We start from the raw sequence: 23,849 nt of genomic DNA, 5'->3' as shown, positions 1-23,849 counted from the left end.
TTCTTTCTCCTTCTCTTTTCTTTTGTCACTCATTTTTCTTCTGAATTTCTCAGACAGTATACTTCAGGCTGTCTCAATAGTTAATTAGTTTGAATCAAGAAATAATGGCAGCCAACTACACGGTCTCAAGAAAGTTAAAATGTTAGCATTTTATCTGTCAGACTGTTGTGCTGCTGACACACACACCTCCACCCATAGTCTCTCTTAGTGTGTGTGTGTGTGTGTGTGTGTGTGTGTGTGTGTGTGTGTTGTGAAAGTGTGTACGTGCCTCTATGTGTGCCTGCATACATACATATAAACATGTTTGTGCGTGCGTACATTCTCATATATCTGTGTGCACGCACAGCGAGAAACGACTGATTAGATTGACTGTTTGTGCGTTTGAGCACACGCTCGTAGAAAAAAGGAAATGCAAAGTATAAAGTGTGATCAAGAAAAGATAGAGCTTGTGTCTCTGTGCGCCTTCAAGAGAAATGTGTGTTGAAGGGTCATGCTGAATTGTATGTAGTGAGAAAGGGAGATAAGATGTGTGTGTGTGTGTGTGTGTGTGTGTGTGTGTGTGTGTGTGTGTGTGTGTTTGTAAGAGAAAAGAGGAGAGAAAGAGAAGTGAGATGGGAAGGAGAGGGTGGGAGGAAGAGAAAGAAATGGGGTGATGCTGTGTGTGTGTATATGGGGGGGTGGAGGGAGGGAGGGAGGGAGGGAGGGGGGGGGGGGGGGGGCAGGCACAGTCAGTTCTGATAACAGCAACAGTAGGAGGAGGATGAGCCGTGGGACCGCCCCACTCTCCCACAGATATAAATAGGAGGAGGATTTTTTTACTCCACTCATTTCTCCTGAAGGATGAGATCCCTGAAACACCTCAAACATCACTCCAGGAACAATGTGGTGAGTTTGTAACCTACAGATGTGTTGCTGCTGAGGGTCTAGAGGGGTTGCTGGTTACTTGTTGGCAGTTTAGTTAGTTAGTTAGTGTGTGTCTGGTTGCGAGTGTGAGGGGAAGTGAGATTACTTTTCACATTCATAGAAGTGCTGCAGTGGGAACATCTTTTCAAAAAGAGATAAGAGTTGTGTTTCTTATTTCCGCTGCTCTAATTGTTTGGTGTCTCTCAGATGCAACTTTAAATGTGAAAGTACAGACTCTTGCGATTACTACCTTCTCTTTCTCCTTGTCATTTGTCTCTTTTTCTTTCATTTTGTCAGCCTTTCATTTTGCTGTGCTTTTTCTTCTATCTCCGGCTTCCACTCCTTCCCTCCCTCTTTCTCTCTCACTCACTCAGTCACTCTGTCTTTCTGTCTTTCTCTGCCCCCCTCCACCACCCCCCCCCCGGCACACCCCCTCCCTCTCCTTTTCCTTTCTCTCTTCCCTCCTCTCACATGCTCACTCAATCTCTCCTTCCCCTTCCCTCCCCTCCCTCTCCTCCCCTCTTTCTTTATCTTTCAGCCCCTCCATCTCATTTCTCTCTCTGTCTCCCTCCCTCCACTCCTCCCCCGCCCACAGCTCTTTCTCCTTCTCTCCATACCTCCCTCCCTCCCTCTCTTTTCTCTCTCACACACACATGCTTTCAAATACACACCCAGTCTCTTTCCTTTCCTTTCTCACAAACACACAGTCTGTCTCTGACTACTTTAAAAGCAGTAATTATAAATGACGTGGTTATCAGGGCATCCAGGTCTACTCTCCTCTCCCAACACAGACACACACACACACACACCTTTATTCCTGCTCTATCTCCTCTTCTTTTCTCTTCTCTCCATCCACTCTTTCTCTCAGTATTGTGTCAGAAAAAGGAAGCAGTTCTTGCTGGAGCCTATTGCAAAGAGTGAAGACCAGAGTGTAGTCTGAAAGAAAGTAGGGGTCAGAGAGGTTCTCTTTATATATTTCCTATAGCTCAGATCCATGCTAAGAAATAACCTGAAACAAGTGAACTACAATATTTGCTTCTCCTTTACCACAAACAGCCAGACATGTTGTAGCACAATTTCTTCCTCTTAGTTTCACTGTTCCGCTTTTAAAGGCGGTGGTGTAAACATGTGCATTTGGGTCCGAAACACTTCCCAACCATACAATTATGTTGGCGAGTCTTATGCATCGGTCTGGAATATAGAGTGAGCTCGAAGCTCAATCTAATGTCTGTTATGGATATGAGATAGCCTGGCGGCATATATCATCTTGTTAAGGAAGCCCGGTGTGGCGGGCATATGAAGTCGGCTACGGTGAGTGTGAAGCTGAGCCACTTTGCTCCTCATGAATGGGACATATAGCACCAGCGATGAGCTGACTTGGGTCAGCCCGGCTGCCCCGGGACCCCAGAGGAAGTGCTGAGGACAGTCCACGGAAGTCGACTTCCTGGCTGGACCTGCATCCCTTGTTGTGTTCTTATTATCCTAAAGCCTGTCAAGGAAGGAAGCAGGGTGCTAACACAGATCTGCCTTATCTCCTCAATCAAATGTTCTGTGGATTTAGAGCAAAGAAACAAGGCATGGAACAAATGCGGCTGAAAAAACATTATCTTTATACTATTCTTGAGTCTTAGGAGAGGAAGATTTGAAAGCTTCTGCTGTAAGTCTGGATTTTTAAACATTGAATCATAGGATAATAATTCCAATATTCTCAAACATAAAAATCTTTGTTTGTATTAATAGGAAGGTTACCAATATCATGAAGCTACATTGGGGAAATGAGGTTATATGAGGAAACATTGTGTAATGCAGGGTTTGTAGCAACTGAATAACGAAAAAACATGCTGAGACATTATTTCTCCAAGATCATTTTAAAAGATGTATGTTTATGTGTTTTCTTCTAGGAGGAGGAGAGTAGCCGCTTGGTGCGGACCTACCCCAAGATGACTGAGGGGACCTACCCCAAGATGACTGAGGGCCACAACATGGATGTGGGCACACAGACGGAGCCTGTGGTGGTGTTATCTCTGGCTCAGGCTGCCGTTCTGGGACTCATCTCCCAGAATGAAATCTTTGGGGCCACCATTGCTCCTAATGGCTTTTACACGGGGGAGTCCAGAGAGTGTCCCCCTCCTCAACCTGAGGCAATGGAGTATGAGTACGCAGATCAGCTAATAGGGGCCAACGGGGACTACCTGGCTGAGCCTGCTGGGGAGCCGGAGCCCCAGCCGCACTGCAGCGAGAGAAGAAGGCCTGGGCCCCGTGGGAGGACCAAGAGGCCGAGGAGTGAGGAGGGTCACCCGCACAAAGTAGCAACTCCACAGGCTCAGGTTAAAGGTGAACGGCTCGACTCTGACACCCCTCCTTCCTGCATTCACATGAACAGCAGGCGAAGTCCTGGCAATTCTGAGGAACCAGTCACCCAACAAGCTTCTTTAAAACAGGAGCAAGCCTGCGGAGACTGTCGAACATGTGTAAGAGATACACCCAGGCCACGAACAGAAGAACAGCCAGAACAGGAAGAAGAAGAAAACACTGGTAGAGAAAGAGAGAAGAAGGAAGAGGAGTTGGTGGTGGAGGAAGAGGAAGAAGAGGCACTTAACCTCAAGACGAGTGGTGACACTGGCAGTCCTGTAGAGGGCCGCTATTATGAGTCCAGTGAGGTGGCATACGAGTCCTCGGACATGGCCCTGCCAGGAGAGTATGAGGACAACGGCCAGGCCATGCTGTGGTCCGACCCAGAGGGACTCGCCAGGCGAATGCAGATTGACAGACTGGACATCAACGTGCAAATCGATGAGTCTTACTGCGTAGATGTGGGAGAGGGTCTGAAACGTTGGAAGTGCCGGATGTGTGAGAAGTCATACACATCCAAATACAACCTAGTCACTCATATTCTTGGCCATAATGGAATAAAGCCCCATGAATGTGTACACTGTGGAAAGCTCTTTAAACAACCGAGCCATCTCCAGACTCACCTGCTCACCCACCAGGGGACCAGACCTCACAAGTGCACCGTTTGTGAGAAGGCCTTCACACAGACCAGCCACCTGAAGAGGCACATGCTGCAGCACTCGGACGTAAAGCCCTACAGCTGCCGCTTCTGTGGCCGAGGCTTCGCTTACCCCAGCGAGCTGAGGACCCACGAGAACAAACATGAGAACGGTCAGTGCCATGTCTGCACCCAGTGTGGCCTCGAGTTTCCCACCTACGCGCACCTGAAGCGCCACCTTGCCAGTCACCAGGGCCCCACCACGTACCAGTGCACCGAGTGCAACAAGTCCTTTGCTTACCGCAGCCAGCTGCAGAACCACTTGATGAAGCACCAGAACGTTCGACCCTACGTTTGTCCTGAGTGCGGCATGGAGTTTGTCCAAATCCACCATCTCCGACAACACGCTCTCACTCACAAGGTAATGGCAGCGCACACCCTCACACTTAAGGTACTGAACTGAAAATGAGGTGACTGTCAACCAGGGTATGTGTTGAAACAAATCAGAATGCCTAGCCACATGCCACTGCACATACTTAACCTATATTCAAAATAGAAATTGTCATTTTAAAGACATAAACATCTATGGTATTAAGGCAAGTACTTAAGCTTCACTCAATCACAGCCCTCTGTATGAATCCTTATAGGAAAATGGGAGGGTAAATTGCACACTTGCGCCACAGCCTTTCCTCTAAAACCAGTTGCTTTGTAAACATAGCCTTCAAAGGCCTTAGTTTTTTTGTTTGGCTCAACCCCCCACTTGCATGTGTTTTGTTTTTGTGTGTAGTTTGCAGAGCTACTTCCCTTTGTGTATGATGAATCACCCTGGGTTTTCTCTCCATTTCATTACACAGTCTGTTTTATTCTATAGGGGGAACAACAAATATATTTCCATGGCATTTGCTTTTGTTCAATATTAAAATGTAAGTTAAATAATACATGTTGGGAAAAAAGTTTATTCTTTCCATATATTTTACTATGTCCACTCCGTCTTTCAACACTTGGTGGGGCTAATGTGATTTACATGTGTTGGAACAAAAGCCAGAATGCAAATGCTCCTTGTGTTTTTTCCCCATGACTCATTCTGTATTTTCCTTTGCACAATATATTTAGCTAAGTTAATTTAAATGGCACAAACGCTATTTGTTCCCACAGGGTATGAAAGAATTCAAGTGTGAAGTCTGTGCTCGAGAGTTCACGCTGTCTGCCAACCTAAAGAGACACATGTTGATCCATGCCAGTATCCGGCCCTTCCAGTGTCACATCTGCTTCAAGACCTTTGTCCAGAAGCAGACCCTAAAAACACACATGATCGTCCACCTGCCAGTCAAGCCTTTTAAATGCAAGGTGAGTGAAGTAGAAGAGTTTTACTTTAAGAAAGAACTGTGTTCGATCGTGGACGGATACTGACTATTTTCGCTGTTGTTTCTCAGGTGTGCGGAAAGTCTTTCAACAGAATGTACAACCTCCTCGGCCACATGCACCTCCACGCTGGCAGCAAGCCCTTCAAGTGCCCTTACTGCAGCAGCAAGTTCAACCTGAAGGGCAACCTCAGCCGACACATGAAGGTCAAACACGGTGTCATGGACACCTCAATAGACAGCCATGGTGAGTATCTCCATTGATTATCCTCAATTACACCCTCTGCTTTGAAATGAATGAAACTCCTCGATGACATTTGAATTTGTTGATGGGTTATGTGTGGCAAATGTCCAAGTGGGGCTGCTCTGTGGGCTTCATGTCGCATGCCGCATTATTATCACTCAGTCTGCCCCTAAGGCACTTTGACTCAGCATGTACTGAAATCTAGTGGCCAAGTGTTTTGATGTTGTGTGTTTAGTAAATATAGCAGTGCCTGGATTAGACATGCCTGTCTCTATCAGAGACTGATACTGAGGCAGCTGTCCTCAATGAGACCATGTGTCTTTAGGAGGACCTGAATGTGTGTGTTACTGAGGACAGTGTTGGATTATATGTGTATTTGCTTCCTTCATCAGAGCCCCCACAAGAAGTAGAAAGCCAGGAGGACTACGAAGAGGAGAGCTTTGAATTCAGTGAGCGAGAAAACCGAGCTAACAACAACAACACACCAGACATTGCCAAACTATCTCAAATTGAGTATTACAGCACCTATGGGAAGGGCGCAGGGCGTTTCAGCTCTGCATGAATAATTGAAACGACCCCAAATTAAATATACGTGTGAACTCATGAAAACAGGATTGGTTATTTTGCTTTTAAATACAAAGTGCTCGGGTTGTTCTTCAAAGATGTGAGGAAACCCAGCAAACTGCACATTCGTATGCACTGGAATCATTTGTAATGCTACATTTGGAAATGTATACTTTTTACCTTACAACATATTCTTCATCTCTAAAAACACAGCAAATCTACTGAATGACTATATTATATGTGAGCAAAGTGGACTGTCTTAAACAGGAGCATTTAGATACAAAAATGAATATATAAAAAACATGGATGTTGTCAGCTGCTTAAAATCAGGAACATCATCTGAGCCAAATAGAAAAAGCACATGTTTAGCTAAAAGCCTGGTGATGTTGTACTGCACATTCAGACAATCCCGGTGTATCTCAGTCTGCTGGGGTGAACTAATATGAAGGGTTAAAGAAGGTAACAATTCATTTCACTTGCCAAAGCTTATCAAGTTGCAGAGGTTAATGATTCACTTTGATTCATACTGTGATAAATTAAATTAAGCCTGCAGAATCAGACGATTCAACTGGAATTGCAATCTGTGTTTTATTGTATATTATTGTACAGAACGTATCAGTCCTCTTGTACGTTGGCTGGTACTGTGATCAGTGCGTTGCACTAAGGACCAATGTGTCGACTTTCTAGGTTTCTGCATTAACAACCATCAACCTGTATTGATCTCTAGTCTATGAATGTAAATGTTTCTGTGGAATGTTTTAAGACGCTAATGAAAACAAAATCTAAATACCTTTTTCAACGGTAGAACCCCTTTACCAAAGAATCACATCAAATGTTGCAGCTGCGGAAACCAGGTCTGTTTTCCTTGCTGTTGTGTTGAGCAGGGACATTGGATTTCTCGTAGACCTCATGAAATTACATTCAGACCCTCCGTCCCCCACCCACCCATCTGTAGATCTCTGCAAAAGATTACCACAGAGAACAGACTGTGGTACAGCTTCTTTTTCAACAGACCTCACCATTTCCCCCCATTCAGGCATTCAGGAGACAAGACTGCAGCATTTTCTCAAAGGCAATGCAAACCCTGCATTCATATTGCAGTTCTGTTTTTCTTTATGGATGAATCTCAACAAGACGTGTCCCAAAAAAAAAAACTCAAGACACAAATATTAAGTGCCCCAGTGTGTCTGCAAGAGCATGCCATCCATCATGCTGTACACTGGTCTCAAGTGATGAACGACAACCTCCCAACATGTGACAGGGCCGCGGACCTTGTGGAAAATGATTTGGGAAATGCTCAATATATTCAGTTTCCCAGTGCTTAGCTTTTCAAACTGCAAAAACAAGGTATCCATTTGCGATGTTGATATGGCGCATTTAAAATAAAAATGCTCAATTTTGTGAGTTTTTCAGCTTCGGTGTTCATTCCATCACATTTTTAGTGATGATATAAAAAGGGGAAGATATTCAGCTTAAATGGCTTTCTGTATTAGACATTAGTGTGGAGATAATGTTGATAGAAATGTATGTACAATGTTGTGTACCAGACAATACTGTAAAATAATAAATTTATTTACCTTTAAAATTGCTGACATTTATTTGCTTTCAGACAACAAAAACAAATACCAATATTGGGTCAAACACTGGTTTTTATTGGCGAATATGTTTGATCAAGTCTTCAGTCCTGCACAAGGCATTACACAATATTGAATACAGTACTTCACATAACAAAAATAAAACCTTGCAAATAGTTGGACATAGTTAGGCAGCATCAGGTGGAAGCACAGTTCTCAGCTACTTAGAACCTAAAACACTATAGACAGTACTTGTTTCCTTCAGAACAAAATGAGAGTGTATCTATTGACCTTTAAGTTAAAAATGAGGTACAAAACCGATGAGTGGCATTTCCATCTCCAAACTAGCTATATTCTACCAAGTCCTTTTTATTTGCCGAGGGCTTTATCCAGATTTGACCTGATGGCGTCGAGGAAGTCTGTGGTATTGACGTAGTGCTCGTTCAGCTTGACACTGAAAAGGCAAGACAAGACAGAGAGCACATCAGAAAATCTGTAACATACTTTAGGAAAAAAAAGACAATACTGTAGCAAAAAAACAATACATAACCTTTATTATTATTATTATTATTATTAATACTATTGTTTTGGTTAATAACAGCATCTTCATTATCAATATTATAATAATTTAAACATTAGAATAGGCACGATGCAGGACATTAGCAACTTAAGGCAGAGTTAGCTTGGTACTACATAACTACTGTAATAAATAAATAACTGATGTCCTCTATTTTTACATGTCTTTAGTTTGCTGGGAATATTGTCTTTATTGACAAAAATAACCCTGAATCATTAGCAGATTTGTGAACTGTAGTGTCTCATGGATGAAAAATGCATGAAAGTAATGTATGTAGTACAACTACCAACCGTGTGCAGAAACAAGTTAGTGAACAAAACGGCACCTACCTCCACCAAGGCTATGAAACCCTTAAGTAAGAGTTTGATCAAATAATTTGAAACGGTAGTAAATCTTTCATCCCTACCTGGATCTAGATGGAAAATAATGCAATACACATGCAGCCCGTTCTTCATCAATCATTAGGAATGAGCAAAAACACACCCTTAATTAATATTTCACAATGTTATGAATCCTCTAAAATGTACTGGACACACATTTTCATCTCGACTGAAACGGCCTAAATCTCTCAACCTGACTTAAATAGTTTGGAGTTTTGTAAGATACCCTGCTAAATTAACATTAACATTTCGTGTACAAAAAATAATACTGGCTACAAATCTTACATATAAACACAAACTGAGGGCGTGTTTGGGATGAGGTTTTAAGTTCCTGACTTAACAAATGCTTGCAGTTCATGTCTCAATCGTTCAGATAGATAGAGGTGGTTTAATAAAAAAGGGAATAGTTGCAGTCAAAGATATGAAAAATAAATCCTCAAACATTCATTTTTGGATGCCATTATAGGCTTAATGTCCCAAAACAAAATATTCACCAAGAACTTAATGGGTACATAATCCAAAATAGGTCACCAACTAATGACGTTTAGTATGATTGATTCAACTGCAGACCATTTTCTTGTATTTTTCGGTGCATCAAATGTCAGAAAAACTATGAAAATGGCCATTACAATTTTTTCAGAGTGATTGTCTTACTCAAATGTAGCTCATAGTTTAATAATCTCCTTCAATTACTAATTCATCAATTTTAGTTTGTCTTATTTGCACTGACTTAATAGTACCAATAAACATTTTACGGCTGTGGGAGGAATAAAGAATTTCTGATTCTGATAAATCAAGATATTTGCAGATACTTTCTTATCGATCAACTAATTCGCTCAGCTATGTATCTTATTTTCCCCTCATGTATTACATAAAACACTTGAATGTAGCAACCTTACCCCATCCTAAAGATAGAGAAACGTCCATAGCCATAAGGAATAATAATAGTTGCACCTTTTGTTCTACATATCTTAGGGGTGAAGTCCCACAGATAGTGCCGTTCCTTATTTTTAGTGCTCTCTGGGGCCGAACCCTTCCTCACACCTTCAGAAGCCTCGCCTGGAAAAACATGCTTATGCAACTATAAAGGTACCTCCAAGACATTTTGGTTTGTTTTAGTTCAGAGAAAAATATTTGAATCATCGATGACACCATTTAACCACAGTATGGGTTGGTTTGAGTCAGGACAAGTGTATATCTTCATTTCCTGTAAGTATAAGTGTTCTAAAATGTAGTTGTGGATGTAGCTCTGACCATCGACACACAACATGGACTTACTTGGGCAGGCCGTGGATGCAGCCTGCGAGGTCCTTGGTCATTACGCCACTCTCAACAGTATCGACACAAACCTTCTCCAGGGTCTGGACGAACCTGCAGAAAAATAAAGACATTTAGAAGATGTTTCATCCCAGGGTATGTATGATTCATTCAAAAACAACAACATCTCTTACTTGATCAGGTCGGGGTTGTCATCCAGCTTGCCGCGGTGCTCCAGGCCTCTGGTCCAGGCAAAGATGCTGGCAATGGGATTGGTGCTGGTGGGATTTCCCTGAAAGTGAAGTTGACGATAATGTTATAGTTTTTGAATACTACACAGTACTAGGATGTTGTTTTTAATTATCATGAATGTATTTATTTACTATGGGCATCTAAATCTCATTCACAATTTTCACCACATGGTGGCAGTATAACCCCACAGATTACAGAGTCTGTTTGCAGGACCTTGATTTGGCTTCACACATTTTCCATTTCAAATTCTTATGTTTTGTATATATAGATATATAGCGCCGTTGATAATGATGGCTGGTTACCTTCTGGTGCTCGCGGTAGTGCCTGGTCACAGTGCCGTGGGCGGCCTCAGCCTCGACTGTCTTGCCGTCAGGACACACAAGGACTGAGGTCATCAATCCCAGAGAGCCATAACCTATAACAAAAAGAAAGCAAAATTACACAAACCCTTATTTAATGCAACCCACATATTCTTAAGAGAAAACTGCCAAGTGCTGATTTAGTATTTTATTACAACAAGTTCCCAGGAATTCCCCAGAGAGCAGTGCTGTTGCTTTCCAAATATCTCACCCTGTGCGATGATATCGGACTGAACGTCTCCGTCGTAGTTCTTGCAGGCCCACACGAAGGCTCCAGAAGACTTCAGCACTTGGGCGACCATATCATCAATGAGCCTGTGCTCATACCAGATCTTCAGATTCTCGAACTCTGGCTTGTAGTGCCTGCAGGAAGCAAATACAACATATCAAACTTACTGGCTTATTATCGTACTTTACATGATTAAAGTTTTAGCTTTTTTTTTTTAATACATAATCTCGATCATTTCTTAAACTTGCAATTATTTTGTAAACCATAAAAAGTACATTTTCTTAGTTCAGAAATGTTGACCGCTTTCTAATTAGCAATGAAATGCAAAAGGGTAGTTTAACAAAATCTCTTACAAATGTATATTGGTGAATAAAGAACAGAAGGCACTTACTTTACGTAGATCTCCTCGAAGATGTCTTTAAATCTGCCATCATAGGCTTTGAGAATGGTGTTCTTTGTGCTCATGTACAGGGGCCACTTCTTGCCGATGGCGTACTGGAAGCAGCTGTGGGCAAAGCCAGTGATAGACTGTTGGGGGAAAGAAATACAAACAGCTCATGACTACTGAAGCATTTTATCAGCAGTACAGAGGTTAACAACCTTCACCTTGACAAGTTGAAAGTCATCTACTATGACCTCTCATGTTGTTAAATCAAACAGACCTGTGCTGCTGAATGCAAACAAAACAGTAGCAAAGCCGGTTGAAAAGAGAGTCGCTACTGCCAAGACAATTCTACTACAGGCCTTAGGCAGATTGTAACAGCAGTTTTCTTTAATCATGAAGAGTTACACATTTTGGAGATTAAGTAACAATTTGTATTCTGTATTTGTGTCAGGGAAAATATATTTCAACAAATTCAATAGAACGGGTCGTACACACTATAAGCTTTCCCCTGCTACAAAAAGATCTCTATTGCAAACCAACATTTGTATTCAAGGACTGTTTCTTATCTTTTATTTATAGATTTAGGAGAATATTTTCCCTCAAGATTTCTGAATAGGACCAACTAAAATGTTGTGTTGTAGAATTGGAAAGATGTAAAGCTAAGTAATTTCTTATTGTAAACAAATCCCATTAAAGAGATTGGAAAGATTTCTCTGTACCATAGAGCTCTCTAAAAAAAAAATACATGCATTGTTAGAGCGGGTTTCCATGTTTCATTATTACATTGGGAACTCTAGTTTATTTTGAGTTGTTCGCACAACACAGTCACTAATAAATCAGTGCCCAGCTGCTAAAGAAAATGTATATTTGTTTCTGACCAGTTGAGGTCTTCAGCAGGGAGAAACTGACTTGGGGCTAAGTGCCGAAGATGCAATGGGGCAGACAAAAACCATTGGGAGATAAAGACAGGCGTAGTTGCTGCCTGTTTTTCTGTTGTTAAAGGACTTTGTTGACGTCAGCCTTATCAGAAGCGCACACTCACCTCATCAGTGTTGTACATGCCCATTCCACAGCCACCAGCGGGGAAGTCATAAACCTCCCACTCCTTGCCTGTACTCCCATCAGAGGGGGTGAAGATCATCTTGAATTTTCCAGGTTGGTCCACAACAAAGTCAGTTGCTCTGTACTGTAGAAGAAACAAAGTACAAAAATGTTTGATCAATCCTGAAAATGGTTTGTTGTTATTTTGGGCACAAGAGGCGAGAGATCTATGACTGTAAACTGAAATGCTACAGTCATTTCAGCATTAAGAGGAGACTCACCTGATCACCGAAGGCGTGTCTGCCAATGATGATGGGCTGCGTCCAGCCGGGAACCAGCCTGGGAATGTTCTTGCAGATGATTGGCTCACGGAAGACGGTGCCGCCCAGGATGTTCCTGATGGTACCGTTAGGGCTCTTCCACATCTTCTTCAGGCTGAACTCTAAATACAAAAACCCAGAGGATGTAAAGGATATTTGAGATGGTGTTGGTGATATGAGAGTTTTCCTAACAATTGCATGCTTTAAATGTATTGGGCTGGATATTTTGCATCTAAGGAAACTATAGAACGGTGGCACTGGTTCAACACATGTCCTTGACTTTTCAGTTCACTTTCTCAGCCTACATATCGTAATATGTATGATGATAAAAGGTGAGAAAGTGAACTGCAAATAGCTAATATTTTGTGACTGTGGCTCTAGTAGTTTTGATAACCTTTCATTTTAACATTGCCAATTAAAAATGTAGCATGCTCATTAGGGTGGTCCTTCGTGAGAGGTACATTTTTTTAATTCATTTATTTTAAGCTCCAACCACCGGAATTCGTTATACTAGTCAAGAAATATTGTTATACTCTCCCGGTGAATTTTATTCAAATTTCAACAACATTTACCCCTCCCTCATCAACCTTGAAGTTTAGCCTCACGTAGGGTGGTCCTTAAAATTGAAAGTCGGAAAGGAATAGAATGAGTTCTGGGGGTTAGAGCTTAGACTTTCCGACTTTCAATTTTAAGGACCACCCTAATGCTCATTGTATGTTGTTTGGAAAACGGTAAGGAGGATGGACATTAAACTAAAACATCTCTGCAAAAAGAAATACTAAATTGGACTTTGGGTACCCCGATTGTTCTTTTATGTAAATATTGTAAAACAAAATCCAGAAAAAGGTTTGTAGAAGGTTAAATGAGATTTGACATTTATCTTATAATAGACTGTTTTAGAAACAACTAAACTAAGCCAGACTTTTAGCCATCATCAAGCCTTAGTTCATCTTTAAAAAAAGTTAATAAACAGTTAAGATCAGCCCTGTGTTGCAACAAGAGACCCTCTTGACCTTTGATATTGCTTTCAATCTAGGACTGCAAAGCCTTTATCCAAATCAATCAGAGTTGTTTCCAATTACCAAATACTTTTTATTTTATTTTTACTTACAGGCACAGCATATGTACTACAGCGTTTCCAGTGGTCTCGTGTGAACGGACACGTTAAATGAGCCGAATACGTATGAACGGAAGACTTTTTTGAAAACGAATTCGGTGCGTAAACGCAAACGTTCCCGTGTAAATGGGGTCTTAATTACACTGAGTGTTGTGCTGTCTCCATGGGGGACAATACAAATCCTCTGTTTCCATTGAGAATGTATGTCGGCTATGAAACACTATTTGCATACCTTCCACTCTGGCCTCGTCGGGGGTGATGGTGGCGCATTTAACAGCCACATTGTACTTCAAAGTGGCCAGGGCAGAGTCGATGGTGACCTGGTCGTCAGTCTGATCACGGTACGGCAGACCCAGGTCATAATACTTCAGCTCAACGTCAACATTGGTCAGGATGAGCTGAAAGAGGCAACAAAAACAAAATTAGCATCTGCATTTAACTACAGCATCTTTAATGTTGTTTTGTTTAGAAAACTTTATAGATCAGTTGAAGAGACTACATCAAATAACATTCAACTGAAGTAGTGCCTCTGAATGTATAAATAGTGTGCGTGTCATTTTCAGTGTTTGCATATGATTTATGAATTACACTTGCAGTGTTGGAACAACACAACTCAAAACGCATTCAGGGATTTTATCTCATGATTCTCCATGTTTTCTCCCGAGCCAAAGCGCCATCTGCTCTCTCCAAAGGCAATAAGCGAGTGACTGAATGAAACAGCTCCAATCCCCCCCCCCTCCCCCACATCATACATACATAATCTTACACATAACATCCCCTCACATCCACGTGTCAGTCTGTGATATAAAAATAGGAATCAGACAGCGTGGGGGCCGTCATCTTCTGAGAGTCGCGTGTGTGTGTGTGTGTGTGTGTGTGTGTGTCTCCACCACTTCATCACCTTCTCTTTGATGAACTCCCAAATGATCCTAGTCATCTCATCTCCGTCCATCTCCACCACCGGCTGGGACACCTTGATGCGTTTGTCGGCATCTGTCAATCACAAATGGAACAGTTCATTCACAACAAAATGCTTATTTATTTATTTAAGGGTCAAAGACTGCTGAGCAAATCATTGATTTGAAAATAAAGGTAGATCCTGTTTCGAGGATATCAGCAGAGGACAGGCAACAGCATTTCCTCTACATTTGCCCAATAGTCTCTGTGCCTCAGGAATAGCACTGCAACTATTAATCTCTTTCTCAATGTATCTACAGAATAGCATTTAATCAAATAATTGTTGAGTCAATTAAGCAGGGGATATTCTTTTATGTCAACCAGCCAATGGCTAGTAAATATTCAAATTTGACTATGTACTCACTTGATTACCAAAGTGCTTTTTTAACTGCTTTAACTGAAATCATACCTGCAAAACTGAACAGCATATGGCTGATAAATTCTCAAAAAATACTGAATAATCTTAATCCCAGTCAAAAGAGGACATCTTGAAATGTCTTGTTTTGTTCCAACAAGCCCCTAAACCAGAGGTATGAAGTTTGTTTTAAAGATTTTAAAAAAGCACGTTTTTTGAACATTGTTTTGAACAAGTTACAACTAGCAATGTTTGAGACGTTTGCTAGAACAGTGACTGATTATGAATTACTGAAATAGTTTCCAATTAGCTTTCTTCTGAATAAACTGTATAATCCTTATTTGGAAAACTCTCACTTTTATTGTCGTTATATTATTAAAATCATTTTAACTGGTCATATCAGGATAAAAACAACTGACATTCAACTTTTTATTGTCAAAAACCCACATATTTAATTACTTATTTATTCGAGCAAACATTGGCATTGGAGAGAATGGGCTCTTAACTTGCTTTTCAGTTGGTTTGACGTCGATTAGTATCTCTAATCATATCAGCTCTCATTGAGCTCAGTGTGTGTGAGTCCTGCCAGCAGGACACTGAGTGAATAGCAAAAGTTCAGGGGGAGGTGCCGAGGATCAAGTGTCTCTCAGATTTTCCAGCCAAGTTAATGCTCCCCCACTGCTACCAAATCCTTCCACAAATAATGCAAGTTAACATAAAAGGAGTCTGGTAGAATCGTTACGCAACAAACATCTCCTTGTACTAAATATATTTAATAAAATGTTTAAAAAATCCATGCAGATTTATGGGGACATTTTGACCTTGTTGGGATTATGAAGCCTTGGTAACACCTGTCAAAACAGACTGTGCTCTGTTCACATACTCCAAACGTGATGAGCCATGCCAAGTGCAGATACATGTGTCCATGTCCAAAATAACCTCATTCAAAAGACGGTTGTGACCTCTACGTTACAATTAAGTTATTGAATAGCATGACACAGATATAAATAATAAAATGGTGTCTCTGGGACTAGTGAGGTTTTTTGCGACCCTGGTTGATTGTTGACAGTAACTATTATGTATAAATATTCCGTCATTGGAGATGAAAGGGTTTGTTCATTTTTCAAGAAAAGATGCCAAATGTCCCATCATTGTATTATCAATTAAGGTTGTGCTTCTTTTCTTCATGAAGTTGGATCATCTTCAAAATAATTGTCTACCATTTGCTAGACAAGTAATCAATTTTAGAGAGTAACTTTGTGTTAAGTTTAACAAAGCTAATGGGCCGTTTCTTACCATTTCATAAACTTAATAGTAAACTGAGCAAGGGATTGGCAGATTAATCAACAGTGAAAATAATCATTAGTGACTGCCCTAGTTGTCATTAGCATGTGATGAACATGGAAAGAAATTCAGCATGGTATGACCGACGAGCGACTGTTGTGAGGTCATTTTCACAATACAGTCTCTTTTGCAGTGCATCCTGGGTGAATCTAACAGCTACTGTGGCTGGAACATTTTCTCTCATCTAACCTAAATCTGCTGAAACAGGCTGCACCATCACAGTGACGGGGGAGGGGAGCGCAGGAGGGAGCTGAGTTGGTTATGTAACCTCTGAATGCATCACAAACGCTGAAGGGTAGGCTGAATAAAAGTCACGTGGATCCGCCTGCCACATCCTTCACACATGCAGCCGGGATATTATAAGCCTGCCTCGTTAAAACAACAACGTATTTAAAAAGGTAGAATTGCACAGGAAATCATACCTCCATACTAAGCTTGGCATAGTGTCTCCATTTTAAACAATATAATAAACACAAGAGCAGACTCAAGAGTTTGAAAATGAGTCAACAGCTTCTTTCAGTCTGGGCATTATGTTGACACAGATTTGGTACCATTCAAGTTTTGATACTGGTTAAAAAGCAATGCCTTAGTTTCAGAACCATTACCAGTACAATATATTTGACTTGAGTACTATATTGCAATTATTGTACTTTTCTGAAGAATAAGTATTGTGGTTTTGACTCAAACAGTTTAAAAATGTGGCTAATTGCAGTGTAAATCAATCCATTTTAAAACAGGAATTATCTGTTGAAAGCCTGAGTAAACAATACAATCTGAGCTACCATTCAGTGCCAGCTTTCGAGTATTAAGAAGATTTAAATACACTGTAGCAGACGGTATTTAAAACTAATGTGATAAACAAATTGTGTGAGGTTGGTAAATGACACTTTTTTACTATAACTTGTGCAATATAGTGCATAAACATGGGCAGGAGGCCAAATATCATCTAAAACAACGTGTGCCTTGACAAGATGACCTCAATGACCTTTGTCCATGTCGGTTAACTTTAAACAGTGGGAGGCCAGTCTTAAACCCCTTCAGTTTTAATCCTATACCAACGAAAGGCATTCACTACGTAAACAAAGTGACTAAAACCGAGCTGAAGACGAGACGTTTCTGAGAAGGTCAGTTAATCAACTGTTAAACTGCACTGACAAAAACATAGGAAGTTAATGTGCAAGGTCACACAACTAAAATTGAAAACGTACTGGTGCATTATACTTTCTCTTTGTAAAACTCACAGCCAAAAGGAAACGGCATGTTGGACACTTTTATGAGGATTGTAAAACTTAAAAGGGCAGGATATTGCAGCAAACAGCTTCCATTAAAGATAATGCAACTTGTGACAGCTATAAAAATAAATGAATAGTTTTCGTCTCAAACTTTTGTACACTGATTTGCTGAGGACTTTTGAATTAAAACACTAAATAAAAAACAGTGACAATGCTGCCACAGGTGTGTACTAAGAAAGTGTTAGCCTATAGCAGGAATCTGTAGGAGTGTAGGGGTTTAAAGTAGTGGAACTACACCTTTTTATCTACCCGAGACAATCCTGGTTGTGCAAACCGGGCTGCTATCATTCATCACTGACAGCTCGGTACACTACAAAGCTCAAATGACTCTCGATTCAGTCACACTCCAGAGACAAAGTGCCCTTCACCTGACCAGTTGCTGTGTAAACACACACTGGTGTTGCTAGTTTGGGTCGCACAGTGACATTTGGAAGGAGTTAGAAAGTCCTGCTGTATATAATGTTAGGATTTCTGCAGATAAATCTGGATCCTTCTCCAAATCTTAGACAAAAAAGGCAACAGATTTGGGTTGTCCCGTTATTGGCACCGTTTATGGCCACAATGAACGTATCAAGCTGATAGTGCTCTACATTCACAATACAAGGGTCAGATGTGGTTAAATAAATCTGCTTACTATGCTGTGGATATAACCCTGATGGAAAACATTATGTAGGACAGCCGGAGATTCGGCAGCCATTACTCTCTTTAGCTGAGTCTCGTATGCAAAGCTGACCTTGGCAAAACTTTTGTAAGTCAGTGTTGCACTAATGACATAATGGCTGAAGAACAGCTCATCATTTTTTGGAAGGAACTTCTTTTTGCTTGACATGGCTGCACTAAAACCCCCGAGGAGAGAAGAGCAATAAAATGTCCGCACCTACAAGGAAGAATCTTTTTATTCATCCGTTGCCAGTTTTTAGCATTGCAAATGTTACTTGAATGGATCTGCTTACGCCGATTGTGTTAACTTGTAGTTACAGTTGCCATGACGGCGATGGTAGTACTTTTTTACCGTTAACGTTCCATTCATTTAAAACGTGAAAAGGCTGACTAACTGTTATTCAAACTTTAGGATGACACGAAGACAACTCTCTCCGGCTGCTTGTTTTTCGGCCATTATCTCGTCGTTTTCAGCCACCGGATTATGTAAACAACCGGCATTAAACGACCTGGAAGCGTTTGGGCACCTTTGTCCAAATATTAACAAAAATGACGACTATTTATAGCACTGGCGTCTGCTAACATTGCTGCGTAGCTCGGTTATCGGCTGTCTGGTGTTGTTACCGACCTTAGCCGATCAGCTACATTGAAATAAAATACACCATTTTAGGTCAAAGTTAACACAAAGATGCCGAGGGTGACCCTGTTGATCTCTCTTAACTCACAGTTTCTTTGTTGCAAAGTCTGGCAGTTCGCAGCCGGAGCGAGCACCGCAGGGTTTCTGGAGAAAGCTGCGGCGGACTTCGAAAGAGAGCTGAGGACTTTCAGATATCCAGCCATGTCTGTTCGGCCCGAGTCACTTTCTGAGATTGACACTCGAAGATACTCCGAGAAAACAAGGGGCACAACGCTTCCAGGCTCTGTGCAATATAGCGAGCAGCAGGAGCAGCACCGCCCTTCTTTCCCTGCCGGCGGGACACGCTGGTTGCTACGTCAGAGACGCACATACACAGAGGAGGGACCTAGAGCAAATAGCGGATAAAGCTCCTTCGTAGTCTAGACAAGAGCCAGGTGAACTCTGAGCTCCTCAGGCAGGATGACCCAGGCCGAAGGTCACCGTCATATCAAAGTAACTAAGTACATTTACTCAAGTAATATTTTGAGGGGCTTGTACTTGTCTTCAGTAATTCAATTTGTTGCTACTTCGTACTTCTAACCCACTACAATTCAGAGGTAAATGGTGTACTTTTACTCCACTAAATGTATTTAATACTTTTAGTTACTCTGCAGATTTGGACTAATGATGTGAATTATAATCAACACTTAAATAAGACTTTAGTTACACCTGGAGTAACATTCACAAGCTACCCTGTTGCATACAATGTCATTAAACTGCACCAATACCAGCTTTGATAAACACATTCATTGAGGACTGAACATATTTTTAATCAAAAATGTTCAAATTGCACACAAAAATACATATACTGTATATATAAACATCATTGTACAAACAGTTATGTAATATTACATATAGTAACCCATAACCATAACCCATAAATGCAGAAGCATTGTGATAGAACAAAGACAAATATCCTAAGACAACACATTTAAAATAGGGCAATATGAATGATAAGAGATATCATAATGACACAATTATGTGTTAACAAGTTAAAAGACACTGAACACGATGCACACAAACTCAATGAAGCAGGTCTGTATAATCAATATATACTGTACGAATGAACAGTTAGTTTAAGATGCAAAATTAATATTTACTTTTCAACTGATCAAATATATTACATTTGCAAAAACGGAACCAAATTTAAAGTGCAATGTTTACCTTTCAGACAAAAGTGCCAACATTCAAATATAACTGTGTATTGTTGAATACACTTTGTTTGACATATGTATAGATGTTTAAGAAACTAATTTCTGTGTATAACATTGCATAAGAATGTCGTGCCTTCAGATCAGAAACTGCAAACCGATATTAGTATTTGCCAACATATTTTTGTAAGAACAAAAAAGAATGGCGAAGCAACAAGAGAGACATTTGTTGGGATACCCTATAATCTGCAGGAGTATACTCATATTCCAAAAAGACTCGGCAGAGGGCCCTCTAATTTTAGCAGGGGAAGGTTACCATACTGGGAGAGGTTGTACAGTGTGCAGTGCAGTCACATGACGGGCCTGGTGGTGAGCCAGTAAAAGAGACAGCAGGTCACCTCTGAAGTACTTTTCATTTGAGCCTAAGGGCCCTGTGTTTACAAAGGCCAGATATGGAAAGACCAAATAAAAATGTCTGCAAACATACAAAGTCTTGAAGTAGATTTAAAGTATAACAGACCTCAATTTGTGTTTATAACATTATGGAGAAGGTCTGCTGTTTTATTACTTGTTTGTGTGTGAAATGCACACTTTTTCCCCTGCACGTGTTTTGAGAGAGTGATAAGCAGGTTACTGCGGTCTGACAGGGGACAGTTGTAATTAGATAACCTTTTGACTGTCTGCATTAACCTTTTACCCTTTGGTATGTAAATCGTTTTCACAAGCTGTCCACTTTCACAGACAGTCTCAGGTGTCACCAACTCCAAGGTCAAAGCAATATGGCCCAGACCCATAAACCACTCCACGTGTTCTGAAGTTAAAAAGAAAGGGGTGACTTTGCAGCCACATTAAAACTGTACATTAATCAACAAGCAATCTACAAAATGTGTAGTCGCTCAACTGTTGCTCTGATGAGGCTTTGATTCAGAGCTGAGGGTATAATGCTGTTATTACTGTCAACTTGGTACTGCTTCGTCTTTTGTGTTCCTATACAGCGGGAGAGACCAGCTTTAATTGCTCGTAGGAGTTTAGGATATAATTGTATGCTATATAAATTGCTTTCCCAGTGTTCTTATACTCATATCCCTGGATATAAAAATGAAACGTATGGTGTATGTGCTCCATCTGCTGGACTCCTCTGAGGCAGTGAGACTGTGTTAGTCAGCCTACAGGGACCTCTGCTGGTGGATTTGTATGCATCTGATTTGGGATTGGATTTGTACATTTAAATTGTATGGCAATGGCAATGTTATACAAACGTTTCGAATTGCAACTTTAAAGGGGACCTATCATGCAAAATGCACTTTTGTACGTCTTGTATACATGAATATGTGTCCCCGGTGTTCCAGGGAACTCACCAAGTGTCAGAAAACACAACCCTCTCTATTTTCCTCCATACCCAAATCTCTAAAAAGGGGCTGCAACGGATCTGATAAAAACTGATCCAGATTTGAACACTGTCCTGACGTCAGGACAGTGGCGCTACGGCTATTGGGCCAACTCCACCAATCAGGAGGAGACAGCCACGGCCATTGCCGTTCGAAAGCGCTGGAGACGCTGTAGTACATATGCCAGGCCTGTAGATGGTGCTGTTCTCACAGAATCAGCCCTTGCAAAAACAGAGCTAACATTTTTCAAATTGAGCGAAATGAGGCATGGCTAAAATGCATGATCTGTTTGGTATTTTGAGAAAAAAAAAAGTATAAATATGCCTTATATAGGTATGGTCCTACACTATATTATTCAAATATAGCATGATAGGTCCACTTTAAGATATTCATTGCTATCGGGATGTTAAGAGCATTCCATGAAATATAACAAAAAGTGTATCTCGAGCCGGTTTCTCAAACTTACCTACCCCACCTTTAATAAAAAACAATAATATCAAAACAAAATATTACTACTAACTTTATTGTGAAATTAAAACCGAACGGTAAAAGAATAGTTTCCGGTCTATTCTGAGCCCGATCTCTGTAGATAAATAAAGAACTACGACAGATGTGTAATATTTAATGCAGCCGAACCATTTATTACAATGCATTCATGTGATGACTTTCAAAGAGTAAAGCAAGCACTGCTGAATAAAGTATGATTTTATCTTTTACGAAACGTTTTTTTTCATATGGAATGCAGTTGGAGGTCAACCAATCACAGAGCTTGAGAACTAATCACGGGGTTTGTCAAACAGAGCACATGGTGTAGTCCTAAACGATAGCTGGGGATTCTGGGTAGTGTAGTGTCTTCTGCCATCCTAAACTCCGAAAAAATATTTGTTTCTCCGAATCGAAGGGGAAAAATACAAAAGCATTGCACACAATTTAAACCAATCAATGTTGTGTAATTAACAAGGATAATCTGGTGTTTTTTAGTTGATGAGTAGTGCAGATATCACTGTCAAATCAATCGACAGTAAGGGGAATACTTACTTAGGTAAAAAATATAATCTCAGGGATAAGAGGTTCTAAGGCTAGGGATGCAGATGATTTAGACACCAACTTTATAAAAACACATATCGACGGTCTAATAAAACCAATTACTATGCTAGTGAATCAATCTATCAGCACAAGGGAAGTTCCATCATCCTGGAAAGGTGGCCACGGTGACACCGATATTTAAATCTGGGGATAAAGGTCCTTACACACCGAGCCGATTTTCGGCGTCGATAGATGTCGGGCCGTCGATGAGCGTCGTGTCGCCCTACTCAGATTGGTGTGTACTGCACCGTCGTGTCTTTTCGGCCGTGCCGACACCTTCCGCTGCCGATTCGACATGTTTGAATCGGTAGGCTGTCGGCCAAAGAATTCACTCTGATTGGCTGTTCAGTTTAGCGAATCAGTGCATGAGAAGCGAAACGGAAGTGAGGGACACAAACAAACTATTAAGAAGGCAAATCTGAGATATATAACTCTAGCTCTCGACACAGGTTCGGGAGAGCCCCACGAGCTTCTCGTTGTAGAGTGAAAATGGAACGCACACGCTATTTGTTGTTTGTTTATATCACGCAGTCTGTTCTTCTTCTCTCGGTGTATCACGCAGTCTGTCTTCCGGTTGTTGCCTCTTTTGAATGACGAATACACACTACCGACGCCTGCTGGTAAGGAGAGTTATTGCCACTCACGCATGCGCAGTTCGTACGTGCAACTTGGCCGTCGGCTGAAGTCTTTGCGGTGTGTTCCAGTGCGAAACATGGCCAAGACGCAGGAGACGTGAGGTGACGTGAGCCGATGCTCTTTGGTGTCAGTTTTGGTGTGTAAGGACCTTTAGATAGCTGAGAAATGGGTGTCAAAACTAATCACCAAACATTTAAAGGTTTCGCTCCACTCCAGCCAATGCAGTTTGGTTTTCATGCTCACCACTCCACTGAGACAGCTAACTACGGAGCCCTGGAGGGTTCATAGAGAGATATTAATTCGTGCGCACGAGATGTAATTCGTGGCCTCAATTTAAATAAAACGAGGCCACGCTTTATTAATTTGTGCGCACGAGATGTAATTCGTGGCCTCAAGATACTTTCTCGTTCGCACGAGAAAGTTACCGGTGCGCCAAGTAGGAAGTGGAGCGCACAGGAGACAACCGTTTCATTGCAGACTGTTATGTTTATGTGGGGAAATGACAGTGCATACATTATTTGAGATATATTTCAAACTCTGGCTTCATTTTAAGGACATTTCGGCCAGAGGTGTAGAGCTATTTGTTTAAGCACCGGATTCGCAAAACAGGAGAGTCTGTGAACCAGTCTGCCTTGATCTATGAATTCATGTCCGTGACTCTCACAGTATCTCCTATCTGCGCACAGAGAGCTGTGTCTTTTACGCAGCGCCTTCACTGTGTTTACCTTCAGAACAGCTGAATAGAGATCGAG

At 41.2% G+C, this 23,849-nt stretch overlaps 2 protein-coding genes across 3 annotated transcripts; one reads left to right on the top strand and one right to left on the bottom strand.

The window, feature by feature from the left end:
- Nucleotides 1-827: 827 nt before the first annotated feature.
- Nucleotides 828-7,646, top strand: znf710a (zinc finger protein 710a). 2 transcript variants are annotated; one of them, XM_034141366.1, is made up of 5 exons: nucleotides 828-885; nucleotides 2,805-4,313; nucleotides 5,048-5,239; nucleotides 5,326-5,500; nucleotides 5,890-7,646. In XM_034141366.1, exons 1-5 carry the CDS (start codon nucleotides 841-843, stop codon nucleotides 6,057-6,059), a joined length of 2,091 nt encoding a protein of 696 aa, XP_033997257.1. In that variant the 5' UTR covers nucleotides 828-840; the 3' UTR covers nucleotides 6,060-7,646. The 2 variants fall into 2 exon arrangements, with proteins under 2 accessions (XP_033997257.1, XP_033997258.1); XM_034141367.1 differs by lacking the exon at nucleotides 828-885 and adding an exon at nucleotides 2,014-2,214.
- Nucleotides 7,647-7,692: 46 nt separating this feature from the next.
- On the bottom strand, nucleotides 7,693-19,166 carry idh2 (isocitrate dehydrogenase (NADP(+)) 2). The gene is made up of 11 exons (XM_034141368.1): nucleotides 18,886-19,166; nucleotides 14,454-14,545; nucleotides 13,785-13,950; nucleotides 12,397-12,557; nucleotides 12,117-12,260; nucleotides 11,081-11,217; nucleotides 10,672-10,823; nucleotides 10,404-10,516; nucleotides 10,044-10,141; nucleotides 9,871-9,963; nucleotides 7,693-8,089 (listed from the first exon to the last, which is right to left on the bottom strand). The coding sequence occupies exons 1-11, from the start codon at nucleotides 18,998-19,000 to the stop codon at nucleotides 8,005-8,007; spliced, it is 1,356 nt and encodes a 451-aa protein (XP_033997259.1). The 5' UTR covers nucleotides 19,001-19,166; the 3' UTR covers nucleotides 7,693-8,004.
- Nucleotides 19,167-23,849: the final 4,683 nt, after the last annotated feature.

Source organism: Trematomus bernacchii, unplaced genomic scaffold, assembly GCF_902827165.1.
Source record: "Trematomus bernacchii unplaced genomic scaffold, fTreBer1.1, whole genome shotgun sequence".
NCBI lineage: Eukaryota > Metazoa > Chordata > Actinopteri > Perciformes > Nototheniidae > Trematomus > Trematomus bernacchii.
Note: the sequence above shows the minus strand (reverse complement) of the source record. Positions and strands in the feature narration are given on the sequence as shown.

What these genes read in the sequence shown, in the direction of transcription:
- znf710a (XM_034141366.1), top strand. Translation starts at nt 841, where the DNA reads ATGAGATCCCTGAAACACCTCAAACATCACTCCAGGAACAATGTG. An exon ending in TCAAGCCTTTTAAATGCAAG is followed by an intron (nt 5,240 to 5,325) that starts GTGAGTGAAGTA and finishes GTTGTTTCTCAG; the next exon opens with GTGTGCGGAAAGTCTTTCAA. An exon ending in CACCTCAATAGACAGCCATG is followed by an intron (nt 5,501 to 5,889) that starts GTGAGTATCTCC and finishes TTCCTTCATCAG; the next exon opens with AGCCCCCACAAGAAGTAGAA.
- idh2 (XM_034141368.1), bottom strand. Translation starts at nt 19,000, where the DNA reads ATGGCTGGATATCTGAAAGTCCTCAGCTCTCTTTCGAAGTCCGCCGCA. An exon ending in ACTACCGCGAGCACCAGAAG is followed by an intron (nt 10,142 to 10,403) that starts GTAACCAGCCAT and finishes CTTCACTTTCAG; the next exon opens with GGAAATCCCACCAGCACCAA. An exon ending in GACAACCCCGACCTGATCAA is followed by an intron (nt 9,964 to 10,043) that starts GTAAGAGATGTT and finishes ATTTTTCTGCAG; the next exon opens with GTTCGTCCAGACCCTGGAGA.